The sequence below is a fragment of the Microtus pennsylvanicus genome, chromosome 2, assembly GCF_037038515.1.
Source record: "Microtus pennsylvanicus isolate mMicPen1 chromosome 2, mMicPen1.hap1, whole genome shotgun sequence".
Classification (NCBI taxonomy): Eukaryota; Metazoa; Chordata; class Mammalia; order Rodentia; family Cricetidae; genus Microtus; species Microtus pennsylvanicus.
Genome location: NC_134580.1, coordinates 68,447,816 through 68,469,909, shown reverse-complemented (window position 1 = coordinate 68,469,909; position 22,094 = coordinate 68,447,816). Strand labels below are relative to the sequence as shown.

Sequence of the window (22,094 nt, the reverse complement as noted above, 5' to 3'; positions counted from 1 at the left end):
AAGCAGAGCATGCAATGGGGAGAAATGCAGAGGTAGCCTCTAGAATGAGCAGTTGTGATGATGATTGCACTATGTTTTCAGTATACTAAAACACTGACTTACACATTTGTCATGGGTTGATTTTATGGTATTTTAATTACATCACAATATAACGACTAATAAAGATATGCATCAACTATGACTATCAACATGACCCCTAGGATTGAGGTTAAAGGTAGAGGCATTTGTCATCTTTGAAAGCTTTAAGACATCACCCAAGGTTTTCCTGCGGCGAGACTCAGCCCAGTTCTCTCCTGAAGTCATTTGCTTTTGGCCGCTAGGGTGCTTGGCCATCCAGGAGCAGAGAGAGCAGCAGGGACAGGGTGCTCCCATCTCCCCTTCTGAGCTGGCCCTTCCCCCTGGGTATTCCTGGTGGAGCCAGCGCCTTCTCCCTCTGCAGTAGATCTTCACTAACCCCAGACTTTTTGTCTTCTCCCTCCCATCTATAATGGATTAATTAAAAATGCTGCAGGATCCCTGGACCCCTTGGCGGCTGCAGTGGCAGAAACGCTGCAGATCCCCAAGCAATGGCAGTGAGCCATGTGGCAGCAGACAGCGAACAGCAAGTCCCGAGAGCAGCCAGTTCCAGGCAGGGACAGCACAGTTACTCAAGTGGCTGCAGCAGGCCACGAGGAGAGAGACAGACAGGCATGTCACGAGACCACGCTGTAGGTCTCCGAAGGCGGCTTGTCATGGGCAGGGAACCACGCGGCGGGCAAGAGACAGATGGATAGACACACCATGCATAGCGAGATTGGATATTTATTTAGTGGGTTATGGAGGGGAACGGGAGAAAGGGAGAAGAGTATAGAGTCAGAGAGAGAGAAGGAAAGAGAGAAGGAGAGACAGAAGGAGGAAGGGGAGAAGTGGGGAAAGGGAGAAGCTGCCTCTTTGAGAGGGAGATGGAAAAGGAAGGAACTCAAGCTGGAAGCTGAAGATCAGCCTGTCTGTGGGGGGGTCTGTGGAAGGGAATGGGTATGGCTTATCTCTTATAGAGACAGACCATTATTACACCATCCAGATGTCTGAAGTGGGCTCACTCATTGCCCTCACTCTTATTTTTGTTTTTAATTTTTTACCTCAGGTTATGAGAAATCATGGGCATCTTCTGGATTTTGATGCTTCATTTAGTTTCCCAGCACCAATGAGAACCCTAAGCGCTCGCCCTCCTGTGGTCCTTGCAGCACTGCTGCTTCCTATTCTGGCCTCAGTTTTTCCCAGCTGATAGTGGAGGCAGCTTTCTTTCTTCCCCAGAGGAAGTTAAAGCTCTAAGATACACATGAGAAAGAACATAAAGGAGCCCAGAAACTAATGTAAAAATTAACTCTAGTGTTTCTACTCTGTCTTCTTATTATTTTTAGATATGGTCTCTAAGTAGCTCTGGCTGTCTTGGAATTTTCTATGTAGACCAGGCTGGTGCTGGCCTTGAACTCACACAGCTCTAGCTGCCTCTGCTTCTCCAGTGCTGGGATATAAGGCATGCAGTTGGCTTCTTCCTTCTTTTAGAAGCAGCAGCGTGACCTATGGAAAGACTCAGCCTTTGGTGTCACACAAACTCACACATTATGTATGCACTTTAGTGAGCTTTCTCCTTTGGGATCAGACCCTCAGGTACAAAAGGAAGTAACAAACCCCAATGTCTTATGGTGTTACGGGATGACATTTAATGAAGGTAGTTAAATATGATGTGTAGTGCCCACGGTGGAGCAAAGTGCTCTGCACAGTCTAAGGCAAGGGCACTACAAACAGTATTCTCCATAAAGTCCTTTCTCTGCAGTAAATACTGGTTCTCAAGCGGATCTCTTGCCAGTGTGGAGACCCTCTGATTCAAGAAGTGGAGATTTAGAGAAATACCCCAAAGCAAAACTAAAACAATTTAAAATAGGAAAAAGAAAGCTAAAGCCAAAGGGCACTGTCAGAAACAGACTGGGGGCCCAGCTCCACTCTAGTGGAGGATTTTGGCACTCTGCCTGGCACACGGCTAGCGCCCAGCAGTGCTAGCTCCCTTCTCTTCCTGTTCCCCTTCATCCCTGAGCAGAGTATGGGCATGGCCAATCGAATGGTTTCTCCCTGAGGTTGGCCAGCAGGAAGAGTGAGACAGGCACCTGCAGTGGCCACCATTCGCAGATACGTGTTCTCTGACCTTCACAAGTGCAGAATTGCCCACTCCTGTCCCCAATCTACCTTCCATGTCCCAGAGCAGAGGTGCCTGTTGCTGGTCTGGCCATTTGATAGCTTATTAAATCTCAGCACCACTTGCCAAGACCCCTTTAAACCTCTTGGCTGTTCCTTTTTGCCTCCTCTGATCAGCAGTACTTATTCAGAACTAAATGGCCCTACTGCAGAATGAGGATTTACTGCTTAAGAATATGAAAAGAAATCTTGGCTGCACTACAATTGCACCCTCTCTTCGCTGCCTCCACCCCACTCTGCCCATGCTCCATTGATTGGTGCCACTGAGACTGACCTGGGAGCTGCCCTTGGAGCAGTGTGCTCAGTGAGGCGACTGAAGAGGAGCTTGCTTCTCGGTGCTGCAGCTCCGAGGAGACCAGAGGCCTAGGAATGACCTGTTTGTGCTTAATCTTCATCTCTGTCAGCTTGGTTTTCATTCCCTCAAGGGCACATACATGTAGCACACTCTGGTTTCTCAGATTCTCTCCCTCTTTCCCCTCAGGATCGTGCTCATGGATGATGCTATGGACTGCTTGATGTCTTTTTCAGATTTCCTTTTTGCTTTCCAGATCCAGTTTTATTATTCAGGTGAGAATGTTCCAGGCCCCATGTGTCTTTTGTCAGGGACCATGTCTCTGTTTCTCACCCTGTTATCTTTTCCATATGTGCCTGGCACACATATTTCCCTTCCCCACTTCCTTAGGGGTATGACCCACTAACAGGATGTCTGGTTTATACTGGTGGTCACAATACTGTGTGCCACGCTTACTTTCTCAGCCTCCTGAAGATACTGACAAACACTTCTTCCAGTCACATACACACACACACACACACACACACACACACACACACTCCGTTTAAGTGATAAGAGCAGTAAGGATATCAATAGCATTCACTTATTAAAAACTTACTGCCTCCCAGGTGCAGCACTAAGGACTTTAATCTGCTCACAAGTCCTAAGAGATGAGCTTGCAGAGGTTAGACCTCAGACCTGCCCTGACCTTTGGCCTCGATTAGGGGCCACATTCTGTTTACATGATTGCTGCCCAAGGGCTATTCAGGCAGGAGCTAGACCCTGGGGTCAGGCCGACTGCCCCCAGCTGCTGCAGCAGTCACATCCCACCTTAAGGAAGAGCAGCCATGTTTGGGAGAATTCCTCTCCTCTAACAGGCTCACACAGAGGAAAGAGGGGGGGGAGGGGGAGAAAACAGGCCGTAAGTCACTGTTTACTACAATGTGTGACTGCAAAGCTTGGAAGACAGCGTCAAACGATTACTAAATTAGCAGTTTGTCGGCTCCTCTCTTCCCAAGGGTAGAGTACACTAAAAGCAGCCTTGTCCAAGCAGTAACAAAAACACTTCCTGCAGCCTCCAACATGCTTTCAGGAAGCAGATGGCCTCGTGAGATGGGGTTCCACACTGAAAATGTGCGTGTATTAGTCACTGGGGGCATGACCCCTGCCATTGTTCAAGGTGCTTACACTCCAGCAAGGAGACAGTGGGGGTCCCATCTAGTCTGGGAGTGCTGCAGTCACTCACTCCAGCTGTTTTGCCATCTGCACTGAGGCTGGACACAACTGAGCTATCAGAGAAGGTGGAACATGGGGAAGAAATGAAATATGACCTCCTTGCCTAAACTGTCCCTTCCTACCCCTATGGTACCAGAATTTCTGGACAGTGTGGCTGCCATCTATCAGGACTTGCTGTCGGGGAAGAACCCCAACACGGTGATTGTGCCAACGTCATCCAGTGGGCAGCACCGTCAGCGGCCTGCCTTGGGTGACGCTGGTGTGCTGGACGGGGTGGAGGCCTCACTCTTCTACCAGCGCCTGGAGAACCTGTGTGACCGGCACAAGTACAGGTGGGACATGGGCCCTGGGGGTCAGGCCACTGGTCTGGAACAAGTCTCTAGAAACATATTTTGATTGGCTCAGGGTTTCCCAGGCCCAGGATGGTCGTGATTTAAAGATAGGACCATTTGTTCCCAAAGCAGGTGGCTTGCTTACAAAGAAGCATTTTCACTGGGGAGAAACAGCTGTAGGTGACTTGCTTACCAGGGAAGACAAGCCTTGACTTTTTGAAAAGAGCAAATTCCCTGTTCCAAACTTCCTACAGAAAGGGAAGTGCAAAGACCCCTTAGAGATACAGCCTCCAGGCGAGGAGCTGCCACCAGCCTATCTCTTCCCTCTCTTCCAGGTCCCCTGTAAAAGCGTTGGTTATGGGGTTGGGTATGACAGACAGAGCACATACCTAGCATGTTCTGTCTCTAACCCCACCAACTAAATAGCACTAAGCACACCAGCCCTGTCTGCAGTCTGGGCCATGCTCCTCCTAGCCTTGAGTGTCCTGGAGGTGTTGATGAAAAATGGCCCTTAGACTTGAACCTGGCCTCTGAACTTTCCCTTCCAGCTGCCCACCCCCAGCGCTTGTCAAAGAGATCCTGAGCAATGTCCAGAGGCTGACTTTCTATGGCTTCCTTGTGGCCCTCTCAAAGCATCATGGAATCAACCAAACGCTGGGTAAGCAGAGCTCATGTGACCTCTGTGCTCCTCCCAACACTGGGAGACAGCTGGTCACCATGGAAGACTTGGCCCTGCAAGGGTAGGACACTGCCTCTGATTCTCATGCCTAGGAGCTGCAGTGTGCATAATCCCAAACTGCCAGCCCTAGGAGGTCCCTCACATTCCATGTGACTGACAGTTCTGCCTTGCCCCAACAGGAGCAAGCTGTTCTGCTCCCTGGCATAGGTCTGCCCAGGCCCTCCCTAGAGAATCCCTGGTTCTGCTCTAGGGAGTGGCCTGCAGGTTGGGCAGATGCAGGGCTATTTACCCAGTGGCTCTGGAGATTAAATATCAAAGTGACCTGAATTCAGTTTAGAAATAGGGCAAAGCTGTGTCTGGGAGGTGTTTTTTTCCCAGGTGGGAAAAAAGAAATCCGGTAAATCTGAGAAAAGACAAAGGAAAAAAAGTGGAGATCGGCCCAGTTTCCCTGCCTGTGGTCTTTACTCTCACTGGCCGGCCTCCACCCACTGCACACACACACACCCCCATGCACAGCCAGTCCTCTCCCAGGGAGAGACCATCAAGTCACTCTTGCTGGAGGTTTGTTGGTTTTTGTTATTTTGAAACAGGGTCTTACTGTACAGCTCCGTATAGCCTGGACTGTACTAAGTAGACCAGGCCGACCTTGAACCACCCGACTCTGCTCCCCAAGTGCTAGGACTAAAGGTATGCGCCATGAAGCCCAGATCCTGCTGGATTTTAAAGGATTTATGATTCCATCTTCGCTCAAAAGAATCTCCTTGTGTGATTAGATCCAGGTTCCTGAATCTCAGAGAGACACAAGGCATTCCTCCTCCTTGTAGTAGTTGAGGGGATGGGATCGAGAAGAACAATTAACGTTTGCTAAACACCCAACACAATGGGCCACAAGCTATGCTGGAACCTTTATGCTTATTTCTGTATATACACACCTGCCAGAGTTCTAGAGGAGACAGGCAAGCTAAGCGTGCATGCTACCTAGAAGTTTAGTTACTGAGTCGGGGGTGGGGGGACTACTCAACTAAGTAAGATTCCTAAGTAAGATTCTAAGTAAGAGTCCAGTTAGCTGGACTGCAGCTAGAAGAGAGGCCAATTGGAAACCAGATTCAAGAGCCAGTGGTGACTCCTAGGTGTCCCTCACAGTCTTTTCTACCAGTGACAGCTGCTAAGAGGAAAAGAAAAGGCTAGTTAGCAATGATCACAACCTGCACTCATCCCCTGCCCTCTCTGCTCTTCAAAAAGAACCTTCAAAACTGGGTGGTGGCGCACACCTTTAATCCCAGCACTGGTCAGACAGAGGCAGGCAGATCTCTATAAATTCAAGGCCAGCCAGGTAGGTCTATAGAGTGAGTTTCAGGACAGCCAAGGCTACAGAGAGAAACTCTGTCAAAAAAAAAAAAAAAAGAGTTGGGCGGTGGTGGCGCACATCCTAGCACTTGGGAGGCAGATGCAAGTGGATCTCAGTGAGTTCAATGCCAGCCTGGGTTACAGAGTGAGTTTCAGGACAGCCAAGATACAAAGAAACCCTGTCAAAAACACAAACTAAATAAGAACTTTCAATTCAATCTCCAGTTCTGAGGGATAAAAAGAACCTCACACCATTTCTTTCTAATTCATGACTAAATAAATAGGCAGCAATAGAAGACAGTATGTGTTAAAAATAGGAACTTGGAAATACCCTGCTTGAAACAGTCTGTAGAAGAGATCCCCTTGTCCCCAGAACACCCCACAAAATAATATGAGGCATAACCTGAAGGAGTCAGAAGTAGGCCCAGAGCTGGATCCTTGAGTCTCCCAGAAGCCCAGCACCGCTGTCCAGCCTGACTCAACTACTAAGCCCTGCTCCTCCAGCCTGACTCAGCTACTAAGCCCTGCTCCTCCAGCCTGACTCAGCTACTAAGCCCTGCTCCTCCAGCCTGACTCAGCTACTAAGCCCTGCTCCTCCAGCCTGACTCAGCTACTAAGCCCTGCTCCTCCAGCCTGACTCAGCTACTAAGCCCTGTTCCTCCAGCCTGACTCAGCTAGTAAGCGCTGCTCCTCCAGCAGCTGTTGGTGAGGTCTCCTCCCTGCACATCTCAGTCCCACCTTCCTGCTATCGAGTGGGTGCTGCTATTTTTCCCAGAAAAATAGGAAAAAAATCTGATTATTCTGAAAAAGAACAAAAAGAAAACTTAGTGGAGAAACACCCAAGACACTCCATACACTTCCCATAGCATCACCAGCCTATTCCTTTATGGCCATGGAAACCAATCCAGACCTCAGGTGGGACTGATTTCCTCATTAGAAGCAGCCATTTCCCACTAGAAGCACATATCCCACATATTCGGATGGGATCAAGAGGAGGACAATTCCATACACTGGCTTTTTTCTACCCTTTGGATTTAGCTTAGCACCTGGGGCCTCAAGAACCAAGCTGGTCACAAAGCACATCCAGTCTTGGAAGGAGACTGAGGATATCTCCTTAGCTGCCACTTTTTTTTTTCCATTTGTTTTTCAAGACAGTTTCTCTGTGAAAGTCATGTCTGTCCTGGAACTGACCAGGCTGGCCTCAAACTCACAGAGATTTGCCTCCCCAGTGCTGGGATTTAAAAAAGGCATGCGCCACCACCGCCTGGCACTTATGTATATGTGTGCTCTATCTGCTTGTACTTTATGATGGAAATGAGCAATCAGACTTCACTAGAGATGGTTGTGAGCCACCATTGGTTGCTGAGCATTGAACTCTTAATCACCGAGCCATCTCTCCAGCCCCTTAACTGTCACTCTTGCCCCAAGTAAGGAAGGGAAAGTAGTGACTCACTAAATTTATAAAGCAGCACCTAAGACTTCCTGTTCCACATGGACTAACTTTCCTGGACAAAGAGTTGTCAGACATGAAGGCAAGGGACAGAATTCTGCTTCCTTAGAGGGCCCTTCCGTTGTTTTATGACTTCACCCCCAAATCCCCGTCTTCTAGGAGCTTTGCCTGACAAAGGAGACTTGATGCATGACCCAGCCATGGATGAGGAGCTGGAACGGCTGTAAGTGTCAACTGGGAAGATGCTGCCCCCCTGTGGAAGCCAAATCAGTTAGAGGTGACTGTGCCCCACTGTAGGGCACACAGCACTTATTTTTAACATCCCATCTTGGTCAGGGGATAAGTTTTTGGGGGTCTGCTCAAGTGCGACAGTTAAATGTGGAGGTCCTGGTCTCTGAATGGGAGACTCATCACAACACCCTCTGGGCTTCTTTCCTTCTTCAGGCTGGTCCAGGTCCCAGGCCTGGTCAACTCCATCACTGCCACTTCTGAGGCCAGCTGCCTGTCTTCCCGCACCCCTCCCCGGGTTGGTTCCCCATGGAAGCCCCTCCATCACTCCCGCAAATTGGATGCAGAGAGCGATGGCTCCACTGAAGAGACAGATGAGTCTGAGACTTGAATCTGAAGGGTCCCATCTGTGGCCTGTACCTTGCTCCACCCTGCTCTTGCTGCCCTCACCAGACTTCTCCAGTACCACTGTGCCGCCCTCTGCTGGAGAGAAGCGCAAATAACAGTCCTGCAGCCCCTAGATCAGTGATCCCAGAAGTCCCGTAACTCATGCTCTCAGCTTTTGACCTGTTGGGCCCTAGACTGAATATTGTGCCAAGGCCACTTCAACTTTGGGGAGGGCATTGGCTTTTGCCTTTTGTTGGCAGTGCTGCTTATGCTTTAAGTACAGTGTCTTTCCAGCCAGCCATGATCCTCCTAGTAAGGGTCATTTTTCACAACTCCCGTAAGAACACAAATTGCTAACACTGGGTTTTCATGGTCAAGGGTGACTCCTGAGGGCATGTGCTGGGAAGACATATCAACTGTGGCCTTCTGCTGGAGAAATCAGCCACTAGCTGGAGTAAGAGGGAGGATGGGCAACAATTTCACTTTCAAAATCGGCTTCAAGTTTGTATCAAATAGTCCAATCTGTGAAATGAATAAAGTCCCTGTCTCTGGTAAGCAATGAGTCTACAGCCGGCAGGCTACAGGGAGGGGAAGGGCAAGTGTGACTTGGGTGCTTTTTCTGACGGGATGGGAGGTGGAGCCAGGGGCCATTCCAGCATGAAGACCTGCCTCAGTTGACAGAGGACCTGGCCCTCATACAGATGAGGGCAGCCTTCAAAGCCCTCAGCAACACCTCAGGGTGCTCAGTGAGTTCTCACTACCTGTGAGTCCCTGTTCATAAGCTGCAGAGCCTTTTCACCAGGGTTTCATTAACCTCCCTGGTCAGGGCAGTATTGCAGATATGCACAAAGCAGGTTTGGAGCAGAGGCTGGAAAAGTGAATAGGTGATCTTCATCTCTCTCGAATGAGGTAGATTGTTCACAAAATAAAATTCATGCAGGCTGCCTGCCACAAGTAAGGCCAATGTCATCACTTACTGTACAAATAACTTTTCTCCAATCCTTCTTAACAAGACCCGCCGGTGGACAATTACAAGTGGCTTCCAAAAAGCCCCAAGGTGCCAAGCATCTGAGTGAGCCCCTGAGAGGTTTCTCAAATTCTGATGTGTACCAGACACAGGGAAACTTGGGACAGTGACAGTTGCCAAGTTGGAGTCCTACTGTACCAATGTGGGGTTAGAAACAAAAATCTGTATTCCACCAACATCTCACATGATCCCAAAGCACTGGAAATGACTGGCTTAGAACTCATGGCTCCCTTCACCTCTCCTTCCTAACCTCATTGCCCACAGTGGTTTGTAGCTGTACTGTGCTGAGCAGTCCCAAGGACAAAGTAACCCTATAAGAAAAGGGTTGACACACAGCATCTCTAACTTTTCCAGTCTGCATTTTAGTGCATGCCTGTCATTCCAGCACCAGAGCCAAGACAGGAGGATTGTGAGTATAAGGCCAATCTGGGCTATAGAGACACTGTCTAAAACCAAAACCAGCTCCATTGAGAAACAGGTCCCAGTCTGCCTCCTGTGATGAGGATGTAAACAAACTAGAGGGCCAACTAACACCACCTCTTTCCTCCACGTGCAACAGGGTGGTGAGGTCGAGGCTGTACCGGACCCCGCGGCAGCACAGGGGCAAGGAGCCAGGGGCCTTTGGCTTTCAGAGAAGAGACAAGCTGGAGGCCCCGGAGAGAGTGCCCTCAGCTTTGGAATCAACGCCCAATCCATATCGGTGGGAGCCCAGAGAGTGAGCGAAGGGCCACACTGGGCAAGGAGGCAGGACGGAGAGGACACTGACCCACAGTGCCCCGTGGGGGCTTTATTTTGACACCACTTTGTTTCAATACAAACAGTGCTGAAAGAAAGTCATGTCCCCCTCTGGGGAGGGATGAGGGAAGAGTGGTCTGTGTTGTTTGGGAGCCCAACCTGCAGTCCACAGGTAAGGTTGGGCCCAGACTGCCAGCATGGCAGGGGAGACGGCACCAGGATGACACAGTGCATGGCCCAGCTATCAGAGTCCTCCAGCTCTCACCGACTGGTAGGGTGCTGTTCAGGACCCCTAAACCCAGAATGATGCAGAGGACGAAAGCTGAGCTCTAGGGACTTCTCTCAGAGCCTCAGCTTCCTCAGCCAGTAGCAGGTTCCTAGCATCCAGGTAGGACACACAGGTGGGACCCGCCATGAGTGCCAAGCAGGACACAAAAGAATAGACTCTCAAGCATAGACAAGGGGTGCTATGACCCACAATAATGGTAGATAAAGGTTTTCAGACACCTAGGCAGAAGTCAGCCTAGGGCCAGCGGTGACAAAGGAAGATTGCTCAAGCCTCCAGGCTGATCCTAAATAAGCACTTTAGGAGCCAAGCAAAAGTTCTAGCCCTTAGTGAGTTACCAGGGTCCTTCTCACCCATGCCTCCACCCACATAACAGCAGTGGCAAGTCCAGAACTTCTCCCTGAGGGCTGATACAGCACAACTCTTGCTAGACCTCCCCTGTCTCCAGAAGACGAGGCCCAGACCCCCCAGACCACCAACAAGGATCCTAGAGCCCGCAGAAGCCTTATGCCTTCCCTACTTGGGGAAGAACTAGACCCATAAAGTCATCCTGATAGAACTCCTTCCCTCACTCCCAGTGCAGCAGGCTAAGTAGCAGCAGCTTTGGAGCAGGACTGGAAGGAAGAACACTAGTGTGGAGAGGAGAATGGGGGCAAGGACAAGGACTCACTGCACAGGCAAAGGACAAGGGCTGATGCTGACCACTCCCCTTGCCCAAGATCCTCCAAAGCCACCCAACTCATACACCACACACAAAAGTCAACAAATGCCCAGATTCACAAGGCGAGCAACCCTGGCCTGGGAATCAGGGTTCTTGCTGTCAACACCACAGGCTTGAGCCATGGAGCCTGGATCAGTAAGAACCGTAGCGATCCTGAGTGGGGAGAATAAAAACACAAAGTCAGAGTCTCTAATCTGGAGCAGCTCCCCAGTAACCACAATACCTCCCCTGCATACCCCACAGCAGAACAGGGCCAGGGACCCATGTTGAGAGTATGCGATGCTAGCAGGGTCAAAGCCACCTGGGCACTAATGAAAAGGGAAATCCTGCCAGTTTTCACAGAATCTGGGAGGGAAGACAAAGAGAAGTAACAAGCTTGGCCAAATCACCTTAGGGAGAGGCTCAGTCCAAACACAGAGATGGAAAATAGCCCTGCCAAGAAAAGCCAGTGCTCTCTCCAGCTGGTGGGGCTACTCAGCAGGGTCTGGAGAGCAGAAGGCAAACCTCCGACATTACATTTCACATCTCTTCCCGGCCCAGCAGCCCAGCCTCACCTGTAAGGAATTCATCACACCACTGGCCAGCACAGCCATCTTGCCAGCCACAGACTTGACACCCTGCTTAAACTGGGCAATGTCAGCTGTAGGAAGTACGTTCCCCAGAGATACAGTTCCTGTAAAAGCAAGGGAAGGTGTGATCAAGAGCCCCGCAAGAAGCCCTTCCCAGCTACAGGGCCTTCAGCTATGCCCTACCACACACTGGGACCCTACCTCCTCCATGAGCTCCATCCATGTCCCCAAAAAGGTCTGAAGAGCTGATGGCACTGCTGCCCGAGAGCTGCTGTAACCGAGACCTGGCTTCATACTGTGGAGAAAAGGCAAGGTCTAGGCAATCTTTTGGCCAGGGATAAAAGAACTGATTTATGCCCAACCACCCTAATACAGGACAGACAGGGAAGGAGCTCAGGCTGCTGAGTAGCTACCAAGTAGACAACTTCACCAACCTCAGAATCCACTTCTCGACCAAAGAACATGTCAGATGAGATGGCTTTGGCTCCTGCAAACTTCTGACGTGCTTCACTGGACTCAAGCCCTGAGCTCCGGCTCTCCACTTCCCTCCGGCTTGTGGATCTGTGGGCCAGTGCAGAGTATCTCGGTCTCTTCCCATTACCACCAGGGGAAGCAGAATTCAGAGCCAAAATACATACCATAGCTTTCTGGCCATGGAAACCATATCAATCCTGTAACTCTGGGATGCAAGAACCTTTCCCCTCCAAAATAGCAAGAGGTCCTCTCCTCTTTCTCAATTCCCTCCATCAGATGGAATGGGAATGCGGTTTGGAGGGCTTAGGCTCCGCACTACTGTGGCTCACTAAGGTGCAGAGATCCCATCATTGCTGCCATCTGAGCCCTACTCACAATCTGAAGTGACTGTGTGTGTGCCTGGCTTACACCCACTCTCCTGCATGACTATCCAGTGGCTGTGAGCACTCTCTCAGAATCACATCACTACACTGACAACACACAGGCTCTAGGTGGGGGCTTCTAGAGTCCACTGAAGTTATTACTCATGGCCAAGTTTACAAATGGATCATCTATGGTAACCTGCCAACAAAACATTGCTTCTCAACAATGGAATGCATTTTGGTTTTGGTTTTAAATGCCTAGAGATGGCTCAGTGGTTGAGAGCACTGTCTGCTCTTCGAGAGGACCCAGGTTCAATTCCCAACACCCACATGGCCACTCACATCTGTCTGTAAATCCAATTCCAGGGCTTCTGACATCCTCACACAGACATACATGGAGGCAAAACACCAATGAACATAAAATAAAAATAAATTCCTTAAAAAAAAAAAAATAAGGGGCCGGGCAATAGTGGCACACACCTTTAATCCCAGCACCCGGGAGGCAGAGGCAGGGGGATCTCTGTGAGTTCGAGGCCAGACTGGTCTACAAGAGCTAGTTCCAGGACAGGAACCAAAAGCTACAGAGAAACCCTGTCTCGAAAAACAAACAAACAAACAAACAAAGAGCCTAGCAGTTGGAAAATACGGGTTTGATCCCTAATACTGTAGTCAATCAAAAAATGAAGGCTAGAGGCATATAGCCTTTGGAAGGGACATCAGAAATGAAACAGAAAATCAGCCCCTCCGACTATAAAATAGAACCCAACCTAAAATAGCTACCAGGCTGGCTGTGATAAGCACAGCCCTGACTAATGAATGGTCACTAGCTATATGTGGTTATTTACATTTGCTAAACTTGTATTAAAAAACAGTAGAAATTCAGTTTCTCAGCTGCACTCAACTACTGAACATTCCCACCCCTGCACCATGTTATGCGAACAGCACTGCCCTGCCCACACTACCTTTCTGAAATGGGCCGGATGCTGGAGATGGTTACTTCGGGTTCCTTCTCTTCTACCCTGTCCATACCCCAGGTCACATCTGAATCCCAGCGGGTACCAAAAGTTTCTCCCAGGGAAAAGGGGTTATCCTTGTACCTAGGGAGACAGCAGAGTAGCTCAGAGAAACCTGAGTAGGAACACAACAGGCAAGTCTATGCTCCAGCAATAGTCTTACTTTGGGGGTCCGGAGGCGAAAGTTCCAACATCATCAAACAAGTCAAGCTGTGACCGGGAAGATTTTGCACTCAGTGGGGTTTCCTGCTCAATCACTTGCATCTCAGACAGCACAGAGTGGGAGATAGAGCTATGGAGAAAGCACAGCAGGCCGAAGGCTGGTAATGATATCAACTGTTCACTGCCCAAGAGTAACAGCCAGCTTAGGTTGATGGGTTTTTCCCCGAGCACTGTCCTTGCCTGTGCACTGCACTGGACCAGCTCAGGAAGAGAACTGATGTGAACTGTCTGAAGTGGCCTGGGAGCATGCTAACACACCAGCTTTGTTCTCTCAAATAGCTTTTCCCTGGCCAATGGCTACTAGTTGCCATCTTAATAATGTACACCAAATGGTGAGTGCTCATTCTCCCTTCTTCCCTTTTTGGATTTGTTTTTTTTTTCTAAGGAAACTGGCTATGTGACCCAGCTCCTCCTCCCACTGCCATTCCAGTATTGAAATCAGAGGCACGAGCCACCATGCCTAGCTCCACTGCCATCCTTATTCGAAGCCTAATTGCAAAACGGACTGTATCCTTCCTGAGACACATGTGCAGAGCACAAAGCAAAGGATGAAAACACCCAGATGATTCTCATGGAATCACAGCGAGTCCTTAATCATCCTATTTCTTAAGAAAGAAAAGGAATGAAGAGGAAGAAAAAGGAAAAAAGGGCCGGGCGGTGGTGGCGCACGCCTTTAATCCCAGCACTCGGGAGGCAGAGGCAGGCGGATCTCTGTGAGTTCGAGACCAGCCTGGTCTACAAGAGCTAGTTCCAGGACAGGAACCAAAAAGCTACAGAGAAACCCTGTCTCAAAAAAAAAAAAATCCAAAAAAAAAAAAAAAAAGGAAAAAAGGAAGAAGTGCATTTCCTAGTACAGGGTCTAGCCAATGCACCAAGACCTGGCTCTGCCAGGGCTCCCTACACCTCACTCCTGTCAGGATCTACTTCATTCAAACAAACTCACTAGAATATATAGCTTCCAAAGTGAAGTACTCCAAAGAGTCGATAAACTGTAACTGGATTTTAAATAAGGTAGATTAGGGTTAAGTAAGAGATTCTGCTTTAACTGTAATTAAAAAAAGAAAAAAGGAAGAAAGGAAAGAAGAAAGGAAAAAAGGAAGAAGGAAGGAAGGAAGGAAGGAAGGAAGGAAGGAAGGAAGAAGAAAAAAATCACAAGGGCTAGAGAGAAGACTCAAAGGTAAAGAGAACGGGCTTCTTTCCCAGGAGACTCATGTTTATTCCCAGCGCCCACATAGCAGCTCACAACTGTCTCTAACTCTAGTCCCAGGTGATCCAAGGCTCTCTGTGTTCATGAGCTTCACATACATGCATACAAAACACCCCTAAACATCAGAAAATGAATTAAAAAAGAAAACACATCCAGGTGTGGTAACACATGATTGTGATCTCGACACTCAAGAAGTAAGGCAGGTAAAAACAGGAATTCAAGGTTATCTCTGGCTGTATAGGTCATGACAGCATGAACTATGTAAGATTGCATAAAGAAAACAAAAACAAAACCAGCCTGTTTTAGCCAGCCAGGACTACATAGTAAGACCCTGTCTCAAACTAACAACAAAGCAAAAACAAAAAAACAGGGCTCACTCCCTAGGATATAGTAGGAAAACTGACTCCAACAAGTTGTTCTGACCTCCACGTGTGCCATAGTACATGTACGTCCCATACAAACATACAAATAAAAAAATTAATAAAAAAGTTATTTGTCAATGCCGGTAAGATTGCTCAGGTGGTAAAAAGCATTTGCTGCCAAGTCTAGTAAATTTCTAATGATAATAAGCCCAAAGCCTCCTAACAAAAGGAGCCAAGGCACCGGCTAATCACAAGCACAAGCAGTCAATGGCACCAGTAAATACTCCTTTTTATTATTATTCTTTTCTTCTTTTTCTCTTCCCCCCTTTTTATTTATTTATTCATTCATTCATTCATGCATTCATTCTTATGTGCCCTAGGCATGAAACAGCTTTGGCCACAAAGACAGGCATCAAGCTAGGATGAACAAAGGACTCCATCTGCTCTGTCCCTGGCTGATATAAGACAACACCACCACCAAGGTGTCTCTTTGCCCATTGCCAGGGACTCTTCTTTCTCTTTTGAAATAGTGTCTCCCAGAGCCCAATCTGACTTTGAACCCCTATGTGGCCAAGGGTCATCCTGAACTCTTGATCCTACTACTTCCACCTCCCAAGTTCTAGGACTGTTGTGTACGTGACTATGCCTGACAGATAAATTTTTAGCCCAGGCTAGCCTCAAATTTGCTCTATAGCCAAGAATGACCTTGAACCTCTGATCTTCCTGCCTGAAGTGCAGAATTACAGACTTATACCAACACACCAGTTTTATGTAGTACTGGGGATTGAACCTAGCCTTCATGCATGCAAGACAAGCACATTACCAACTGAGCTTCATCCCCAGCCCTCAGATATTCTAATTTTTAAAAGATAAAAATCTAGCAGGGTGGTCATGGCATATGCATTTAATCCCAACACTCGGGAGACAGAGGTAGGTAGATCTCTTGAGTTCGAAGTCAGGTTGGTCTCCAGGGCAAGTTCCAGGACAGCCAGGGCTACAGAAAAACCCTGACTCAAAAAAAAAAAAAAAATCTATTGCTATCTTTAATTCCAACAACTGGGAGATAGATAAGAGGCAAAAAGATTTCTGTGAGTTTGAGTCCAGCAAGGATTACACAGGAAGACCATCTTAAAACAACAAAAAATAAAACACTATTATAGAAACCTCTGATTATTAACTCAAAATGCTTCAGAGAACCGATCTGCTTTTTTAAAGCAAGTGCAGGAACACAAACCCAGCAGTTCTGAAACAAAGGGTGGTGGCTCACACTTTTAATCCTAGCACTTGGGAGTCAGAGGCAGGCAGATCATCTCTGAGTTTGAAGACAGTCTAGTCTACACGGTGAGTTCTAGGACAGCCAGGGCTACACAGAGGAACTGTTTCAAAAAAAAAAACAAAAAACAAAAGGACTCCCCAACCAAAAGCATCTGAAATGCGTGGAGTCATTTGAGGTATTATAGTATCTGGTACAACAGACGGCATTTAGTGGGCAAGGACTAGGAAGCAAAAAAGCCGAGTTTCTCAGGTCTTGGAAAAAAAGAACTCTCCAGCCACGAAGCAGCCTCATCAATTAAGTGCCATCCTGTTCACTCAAGCAACTAACGTAATATGGGCCAACCACTGTGCCGAGTGCCTGAAGACAACAAAATACTCTCTTCAACCTCAGAGGAAGACTAAGGAAGGAATCCTGACGTGCTGGGTAGGGTCTGTCCAGATTCCCAGAAAAACAATGGCATTTCTCTGACACACCGGGGCCCAAGCCTCACCTTCGAGACACCAAGCCCATGCCCAGCCTTTCAGCCTGCTCTCGCTTCTTTCCTTCAAGGTTCTGTAGCTTTTTCTCCTCCTTTTTGCGGTCAATCTGGAGCTCCTGGTAGGCCAGACGCATGGAGGCAACCCTGGAGGGAATGAACAGTTGCAGGCTGCCATCCATGCCACCTGCCAACAACCCCCACACAAGCCACGGGCACCACAGCAATCACGCACATGGACTCCTCTGCCTCTTTCTTGGCATCAGCTGCCTGCTGCTCCCGGAGCTTCTCTGCCACCTGGGCCTGCCGCTCAATCTCAGTAAAGCTCTGGTTGCTCACCTTCTGAGCTCCCAGGCCTTTCTTGGCACCCAGCTGAAGAGAAAACCATGTGATGTGGAGTCTTGCCTGCCAGTCTCCTCAGTTCCCTCCCAGTATGGTCACTGTAGTCACACCCACAGGGAAGGGGGTCCTCCTTAGGACCAATCAACATGGCTAAGACAACAGCGATTCTGCTAGAGCTTCATGCAACCCACACACAGGTCTCAGGGATGAGGACAGCAGTTAATGCTGACTGGGGCCTGCTATGGGCCAAGCACTCTAAGTATTATATGTGCTTGATCTTGCTTACTGCCCAGGAATCCCCTTAAGATGAGCATTTTTATATCCCTTCCATAAACAAGATTCAGACAAGTTAGGACCTTGGTCAGTCATATAGCTAGCCAGGACATGAGAAGAACTGAAGGAGTCCAATCACCCTACAAGACTGCCTCTCCCCACCTACCCCTTTCTTAGCCGCTGTTGGCTTCTTCTTGCCAATAATGGAGCTTTTCAGTTCTGTGTGAGGAAGAGGATGGACATGAGATAGGACAAAGGAAAGTCAGAGAACATGGCTCAGTTCACACCATGCAGTTTCACAGCAAGAATATCTAAAAAGAATTGCTTCAGCTGGGAAGACAAACTGCCACCACCAGTTCCAACCAAGACTGTTCAAGCCAAAGACAGACAAGGTTAGGGGAGCTTGCTGATGCCCAGAAAGTAGCAGTAGGAGCCTAGACCTGAAGCACCAAAGACAAAGTGCCCAAGCCAAGGCTGCTCAACAGCCTCAATTCTTGGAGCAGAGAGCGGGCAAGCAGGGGACAGGCTTCCCAAACCACTGGTTACCTCTGGCAGAAGAGGCCCCTTTAGCTGACAGATACATGGACTCTGGAGAAGAAACAGACTTGTGGCTAACGAGGGCCCACCCCAAAAGATTCCTAAAGCTCCCGAACCTAGAGGCTTACACAGAGCCTATTTCAAAGCTATGCTAAGCCTTCCCACAGAATTAGCTGGACAGTCACTCCACTGGCTTCCTGCCCCAACCCCCAAGAGTCAACGGAACAAACCAAGGTCAGCAAAGGGATTGTTTACCCTAACCAAGTCTGAAGGCCACTAAAGAGTAGAAAGGGCTGGACTTTGAAAGGACAGTATGCCTCTAGCCATGAGCAGCTCAAAGCTGCCCCCACACCTCATGAAATGGGCAGAACAAGCCAACCCCGCCTAACACCAGGGATTGGTGTCCAGTCCCATTCCAACCTCCCCATACCTTGGCTAGATCTACCCCCACACTCAAAATGACAGCCATCCAGGCTTGTCAGCTCAAAGGCCCTCAAGTCAGTGTGGCAGTCAGAACTTCAATTCCAGGTCCCACCCCAGAGGGTCAGTTGCTCAGTCTCCTGTGCCCAGCTCACATGACTAGGCAGCAGATTTAGAAGACACACTTGAAGCAGACTCTCTCCCTGCCCCCACACCTGCCAGCTATCATACCCAGAGAGGTTTGGGGTGAGGTTCCAAGGAGGTCGGTGTTAGGACCATGCTCAGGTTCTGTGAATTCAATGACAGGAGATGGTAAGGATCACTGACTTCCTTCTGCTTGCCACCAGAAGATATATGCCCACCCTTCCTCCAAGAACTAAAGTGAATTCCATTCCACCCAAGGACACAGGAAAACCTTCTCCCAACTCCTATGTCTTTGGCCAAGTGTTCTAAACGCTAGTCCTTTTCCAGGTCCAGGCACTTGGTTACGATCTGGGCTGAACTCACGTGCCAGGCTAATGCTCTCTGAAGGTAGTGCTGGTTGCTGGGTCCCTGAAGGCTCAGTGGCTGCTGTATCCCAGGCAGAGGCCTAAAAAGAAAGCCAGATCCCAGAAGCCTCAGTGAGTCCTCCTAAGAAGCTACACCTTACCTGTAAGTGGGCAGGGGGCACTTAGCTCTTATGTCCCAGGTATGAGAGAAGACTAGAAATTAGCAATTATTGTCACAGTCACCATGGAAGAAAAATGCAGAAAAATAGCATCTTTAACCCCCAGCCGAGCCTTTCCTTAATTGATAAAGCATTAACAACTTTTACCTATTGACTAGGCACCAATCCAAGGGTGCTCACAGATACAACAGGTTCAGTTAGTCACAACAGGCCCTATGAAGTAGCTATGTCTCCTTTAGAAACTGAGGTTTTGCTAGGTTAAGTGACTTGGCCACATCAAACAATACCAAGCAGAGATGCTGAGGTGTGACCTGAGACTCTTGATTTTAATGACCACTGCCAGGAAGGGTGAAAAACCTTTAAGGTGGGTTACAGGAGAGGAAATCCTTATTTGTCTTCAACTACTGTTCGTTTTTTAAAAACCTAGACATTGCTTAGGGTCCCTGAGATCTCTTGAGCTTTCACATTATTCTCTACCACCAGGGCCCATCTGCACACCCATAAATAGGAAGAAACTTCTGGGCCTACCCAACAGGCAGTCTGAACCACAGACATTCTCTGAGGTATTGTACCTAAGCAAAGAATGTATGTCATGATCACAAAAGGTGTAGCCTTGGCAAGTAAAGCATTTATCAAAGGAAATGACCCTGTGGTACTCACCTGAGTGTGCTCTGTGAAGAAATCAGAGTCTTTCTTCTCTGGAGAGTGACTAGGAGCACTGTTCATACTGTCTATCCAAAGCTGCAAGGATGGAGACACTGGAATTCAGGGCTGGCAACACCTCCTACCCCATCACCCCTAAGCCAGAAACAATCACTTACATCAGTGCCATGCCTCGCCAGAGCTGCACTCCCCAACTGCTGAATTTTCTCTCGGTACATCTGGGCAGCTCGGCTGTTATATTTGGTGTTAGCATCATTGGCCATGCATCCATGTTGGCGGAAAAAAGCAGTCTAGAGAGCAAAAAGAATGTAGCACGTATGTGCAAGTACTCTCAACAAAGCAAACTGTATTCATACTACAGGAGATACTACTCAACAGCTGGGTTATTCTTTCTACAGGACACACACTAACAACAGGTTTTCATGGAGGTAAAATTCCTTAAAAAAAAAAACCTTTAATTTTCATTATTATGTGTGTACCACAGTCTGTGTGTGGAGGTCAAAAACAACTCTGTGTTGAACTCAGGTTGCCAGGCTCACACAGAAAATATCTTCACTCACTAATCCATCTTTGGAGGTGCTTCCCTCCTCCAAAAAAACAAAACAAAACAAACCCACCATGCCACCTCCCACCCTCTGAGACAAGGCCATGAAGTTTAGAGTACTGAGGAAAGTATGCAATTACCACACTAGCTCTCCTCCCTCCGGGAGCCCCCAAAGCCTCAGCTGACTAGAGACTACCTGTCCAGGTCAGTTTCTCTTTATGCCTCTCTGAAAGAAGTGTGCATGGCGGTGTTACAGAGCTGAGAACGCTCTGAACAGAGAAAACACACTCGCTCCTGAGAAGTCTTTGAAAAGGTAAGTACCCAGGCAAAAGGACGGGGTGGGGGGGGGATAAAGAAGCTTTACCGCATTGGCATTCCCGCCGACCTGCATACACCTCAGCTGCAACCAGCTCCAGGTCAAATCCAACTCTGTCGACCTGTGCACAAGGGCTGTTTGTTACCTACCCGGTGATAACAAAACATGCTTCCCTGTCAAGCCTACATCTGTCATTTGGCCTCAGGCTTTTGTGGGTGTCCAGGAAGCCATCAGTCACTGTTCCATTTCCTCCTCGCTTCCCTGTGTTTGAAATTTTTGCCCTTTACCTAATACAAAGGGTACCAATTATTTCTGAGAAGGAGATCCGAAAGGATGTCGACGTCTAAGAGTGCTCGGAATCGTACTGGAGACCTGTTGAGCCAATCTGTCTGCAGTAACAAAGTCAATGCAGCTGACTTCTCCCCTAAATCGATGCTGAGTCTCAGGTTAACCGTGAGAAGGGGTGTTTGATCCAGACTTTATGGCTACAAGCAAACAGAGGAGGATTTTCCTCCCCCACCCCCGCGCAGTAGGCCAACAGAACTCCCGCCAGGAAGTATTCAAACACAGAACTCAGAAAGGTTCAAGGGAAGGCGTCCTTTCAGCCCCTGTGGTAGCACAGAGCCTACCTGATAAAACTGAGGTGGACACCCAGGGAGCGATGCACTCCGGAGCAGTCAATACACAAAAATACACCATACGTGATGCTGGCCCAACTCGGGCTCTTGGCGCCACAGTCGAAACAAGCCTAAGTGGAAGAGGAGACAAGTAAATGGTTAGGGCCTAGAGTGAGGCCCAGCGCTCGAAACCACAAGAAAGCCTCCCACCTCCGTCCCCGCCCTCCCTCGGGCCCCAGAGGACAAGAGACGTCTTCTCCGCCCGCGACAGGACCCGTGCCCCTCCCTCTCAAGCACCTTGTTGGTGGGAATTGCACGAAGCCTCTTAAACACAGCCTGGATTTCGGTCTTGCTCGGCTCCGCCGCCATTTTCTCTCCTTCCCAGATACAACCGCGAGCGACAGCTCCCGCCACCGGCCAATCCGCGGCGGAGAAGGCGGGCTCACCGCGCCGCCCCCGCAGGGCCCTGACCCGCCTACGAGTGAAGTGATTCGACCAGATCTGGACCAATGAGCGTCGAGCAGACTAAAGCATGACGTCAGCAGCCGGGAGCTCCACAATGGGCCTGAGAGTGAACGCCGAGGCGCGCCCGGCCAATCCGCAGCCGGAGCGGGCGACGGCTCGTAGGCTGGCCCAAACTTTCTTCTTAGTCGCTGCTGGACGCAGGGAATACCACAGGGCCACTGGCTACGGATGACGGAAGGCCATGGCCACAACATGATGAGTTGCCGATAGATGAGTAATGGTTAACAGTCGCCCGAGTACTCCTAATCCCATCGGGAAGACACTGGCGGGGTTCCAACCCTGCTCACAATCCAGCAACC

At 48.9% G+C, this 22,094-nt stretch overlaps 2 protein-coding genes and 1 non-coding gene across 5 annotated transcripts in view; 1 reads left to right on the top strand and 2 right to left on the bottom strand.

Moving 5' to 3' along the window:
- Window positions 1–8,717, top strand: part of Cstpp1 (centriolar satellite-associated tubulin polyglutamylase complex regulator 1) — a 182,083-nt gene extending 173,366 nt beyond the window's left edge. The window contains exons 5-9 of the mRNA XM_075961369.1: window positions 2,714–2,799; window positions 3,876–4,071; window positions 4,620–4,729; window positions 7,707–7,770; window positions 7,992–8,717. Of these exons, the coding sequence (XP_075817484.1) occupies window positions 2,714–2,799; window positions 3,876–4,071; window positions 4,620–4,729; window positions 7,707–7,770; window positions 7,992–8,166 (631 nt within the window). The 3' untranslated portion in view covers window positions 8,167–8,717. The remainder of the gene's footprint in view (window positions 1–2,713; window positions 2,800–3,875; window positions 4,072–4,619; window positions 4,730–7,706; window positions 7,771–7,991) is intronic.
- Window positions 8,718–9,951: 1,234 nt separating this feature from the next.
- Arfgap2 (ARF GTPase activating protein 2) lies at window positions 9,952–21,720 on the bottom strand. 3 transcript variants are annotated; one of them, XM_075961356.1, is made up of 17 exons: window positions 21,568–21,720; window positions 21,283–21,401; window positions 20,702–20,774; window positions 19,952–20,083; window positions 19,791–19,871; window positions 18,971–19,052; window positions 18,695–18,751; window positions 18,053–18,094; window positions 17,673–17,725; window positions 17,127–17,263; window positions 16,907–17,038; window positions 13,513–13,641; window positions 13,299–13,433; window positions 11,935–12,061; window positions 11,702–11,795; window positions 11,486–11,604; window positions 9,952–11,084 (listed from the first exon to the last, which is right to left on the bottom strand). In XM_075961356.1, exons 1-17 carry the CDS (start codon window positions 21,637–21,639, stop codon window positions 11,064–11,066), a joined length of 1,605 nt encoding a protein of 534 aa, XP_075817471.1. In that variant the 5' UTR covers window positions 21,640–21,720; the 3' UTR covers window positions 9,952–11,063. The 3 variants fall into 3 exon arrangements, with proteins under 3 accessions (XP_075817471.1, XP_075817469.1, XP_075817470.1); XM_075961354.1 differs by lacking the exon at window positions 18,053–18,094 and having other exon boundaries at window positions 21,568–21,719; XM_075961355.1 differs by lacking the exons at window positions 18,053–18,094; window positions 18,695–18,751 and having other exon boundaries at window positions 21,568–21,719.
- On the bottom strand, window positions 15,508–15,649 carry LOC142845302 (small nucleolar RNA SNORA48). The gene has a single exon (XR_012909862.1). It is a non-coding gene; the product is annotated as a small nucleolar RNA SNORA48 (small nucleolar RNA).
- Window positions 21,721–22,094: the final 374 nt, after the last annotated feature.

Excerpts from the sequence above, each read along its gene's own strand:
- Arfgap2 (XM_075961356.1), bottom strand. The coding sequence starts at position 21,639 with ATGGCGGCGGAGCCGAGCAAGACCGAAATCCAGGCTGTGTTTAAGAGG. Across the intron at positions 12,062-13,298 it reads ATCCGGCCCATTTCAGAAAG|ATCCACAAGCCGGAGGGAAG; the intron begins GTAGTGTGGGCA and ends ACTGGCCCACAG. Across the intron at positions 11,605-11,701 it reads GGATGGAGCTCATGGAGGAG|GAACTGTATCTCTGGGGAAC; the intron begins GTAGGGTCCCAG and ends TTGCTTTTACAG.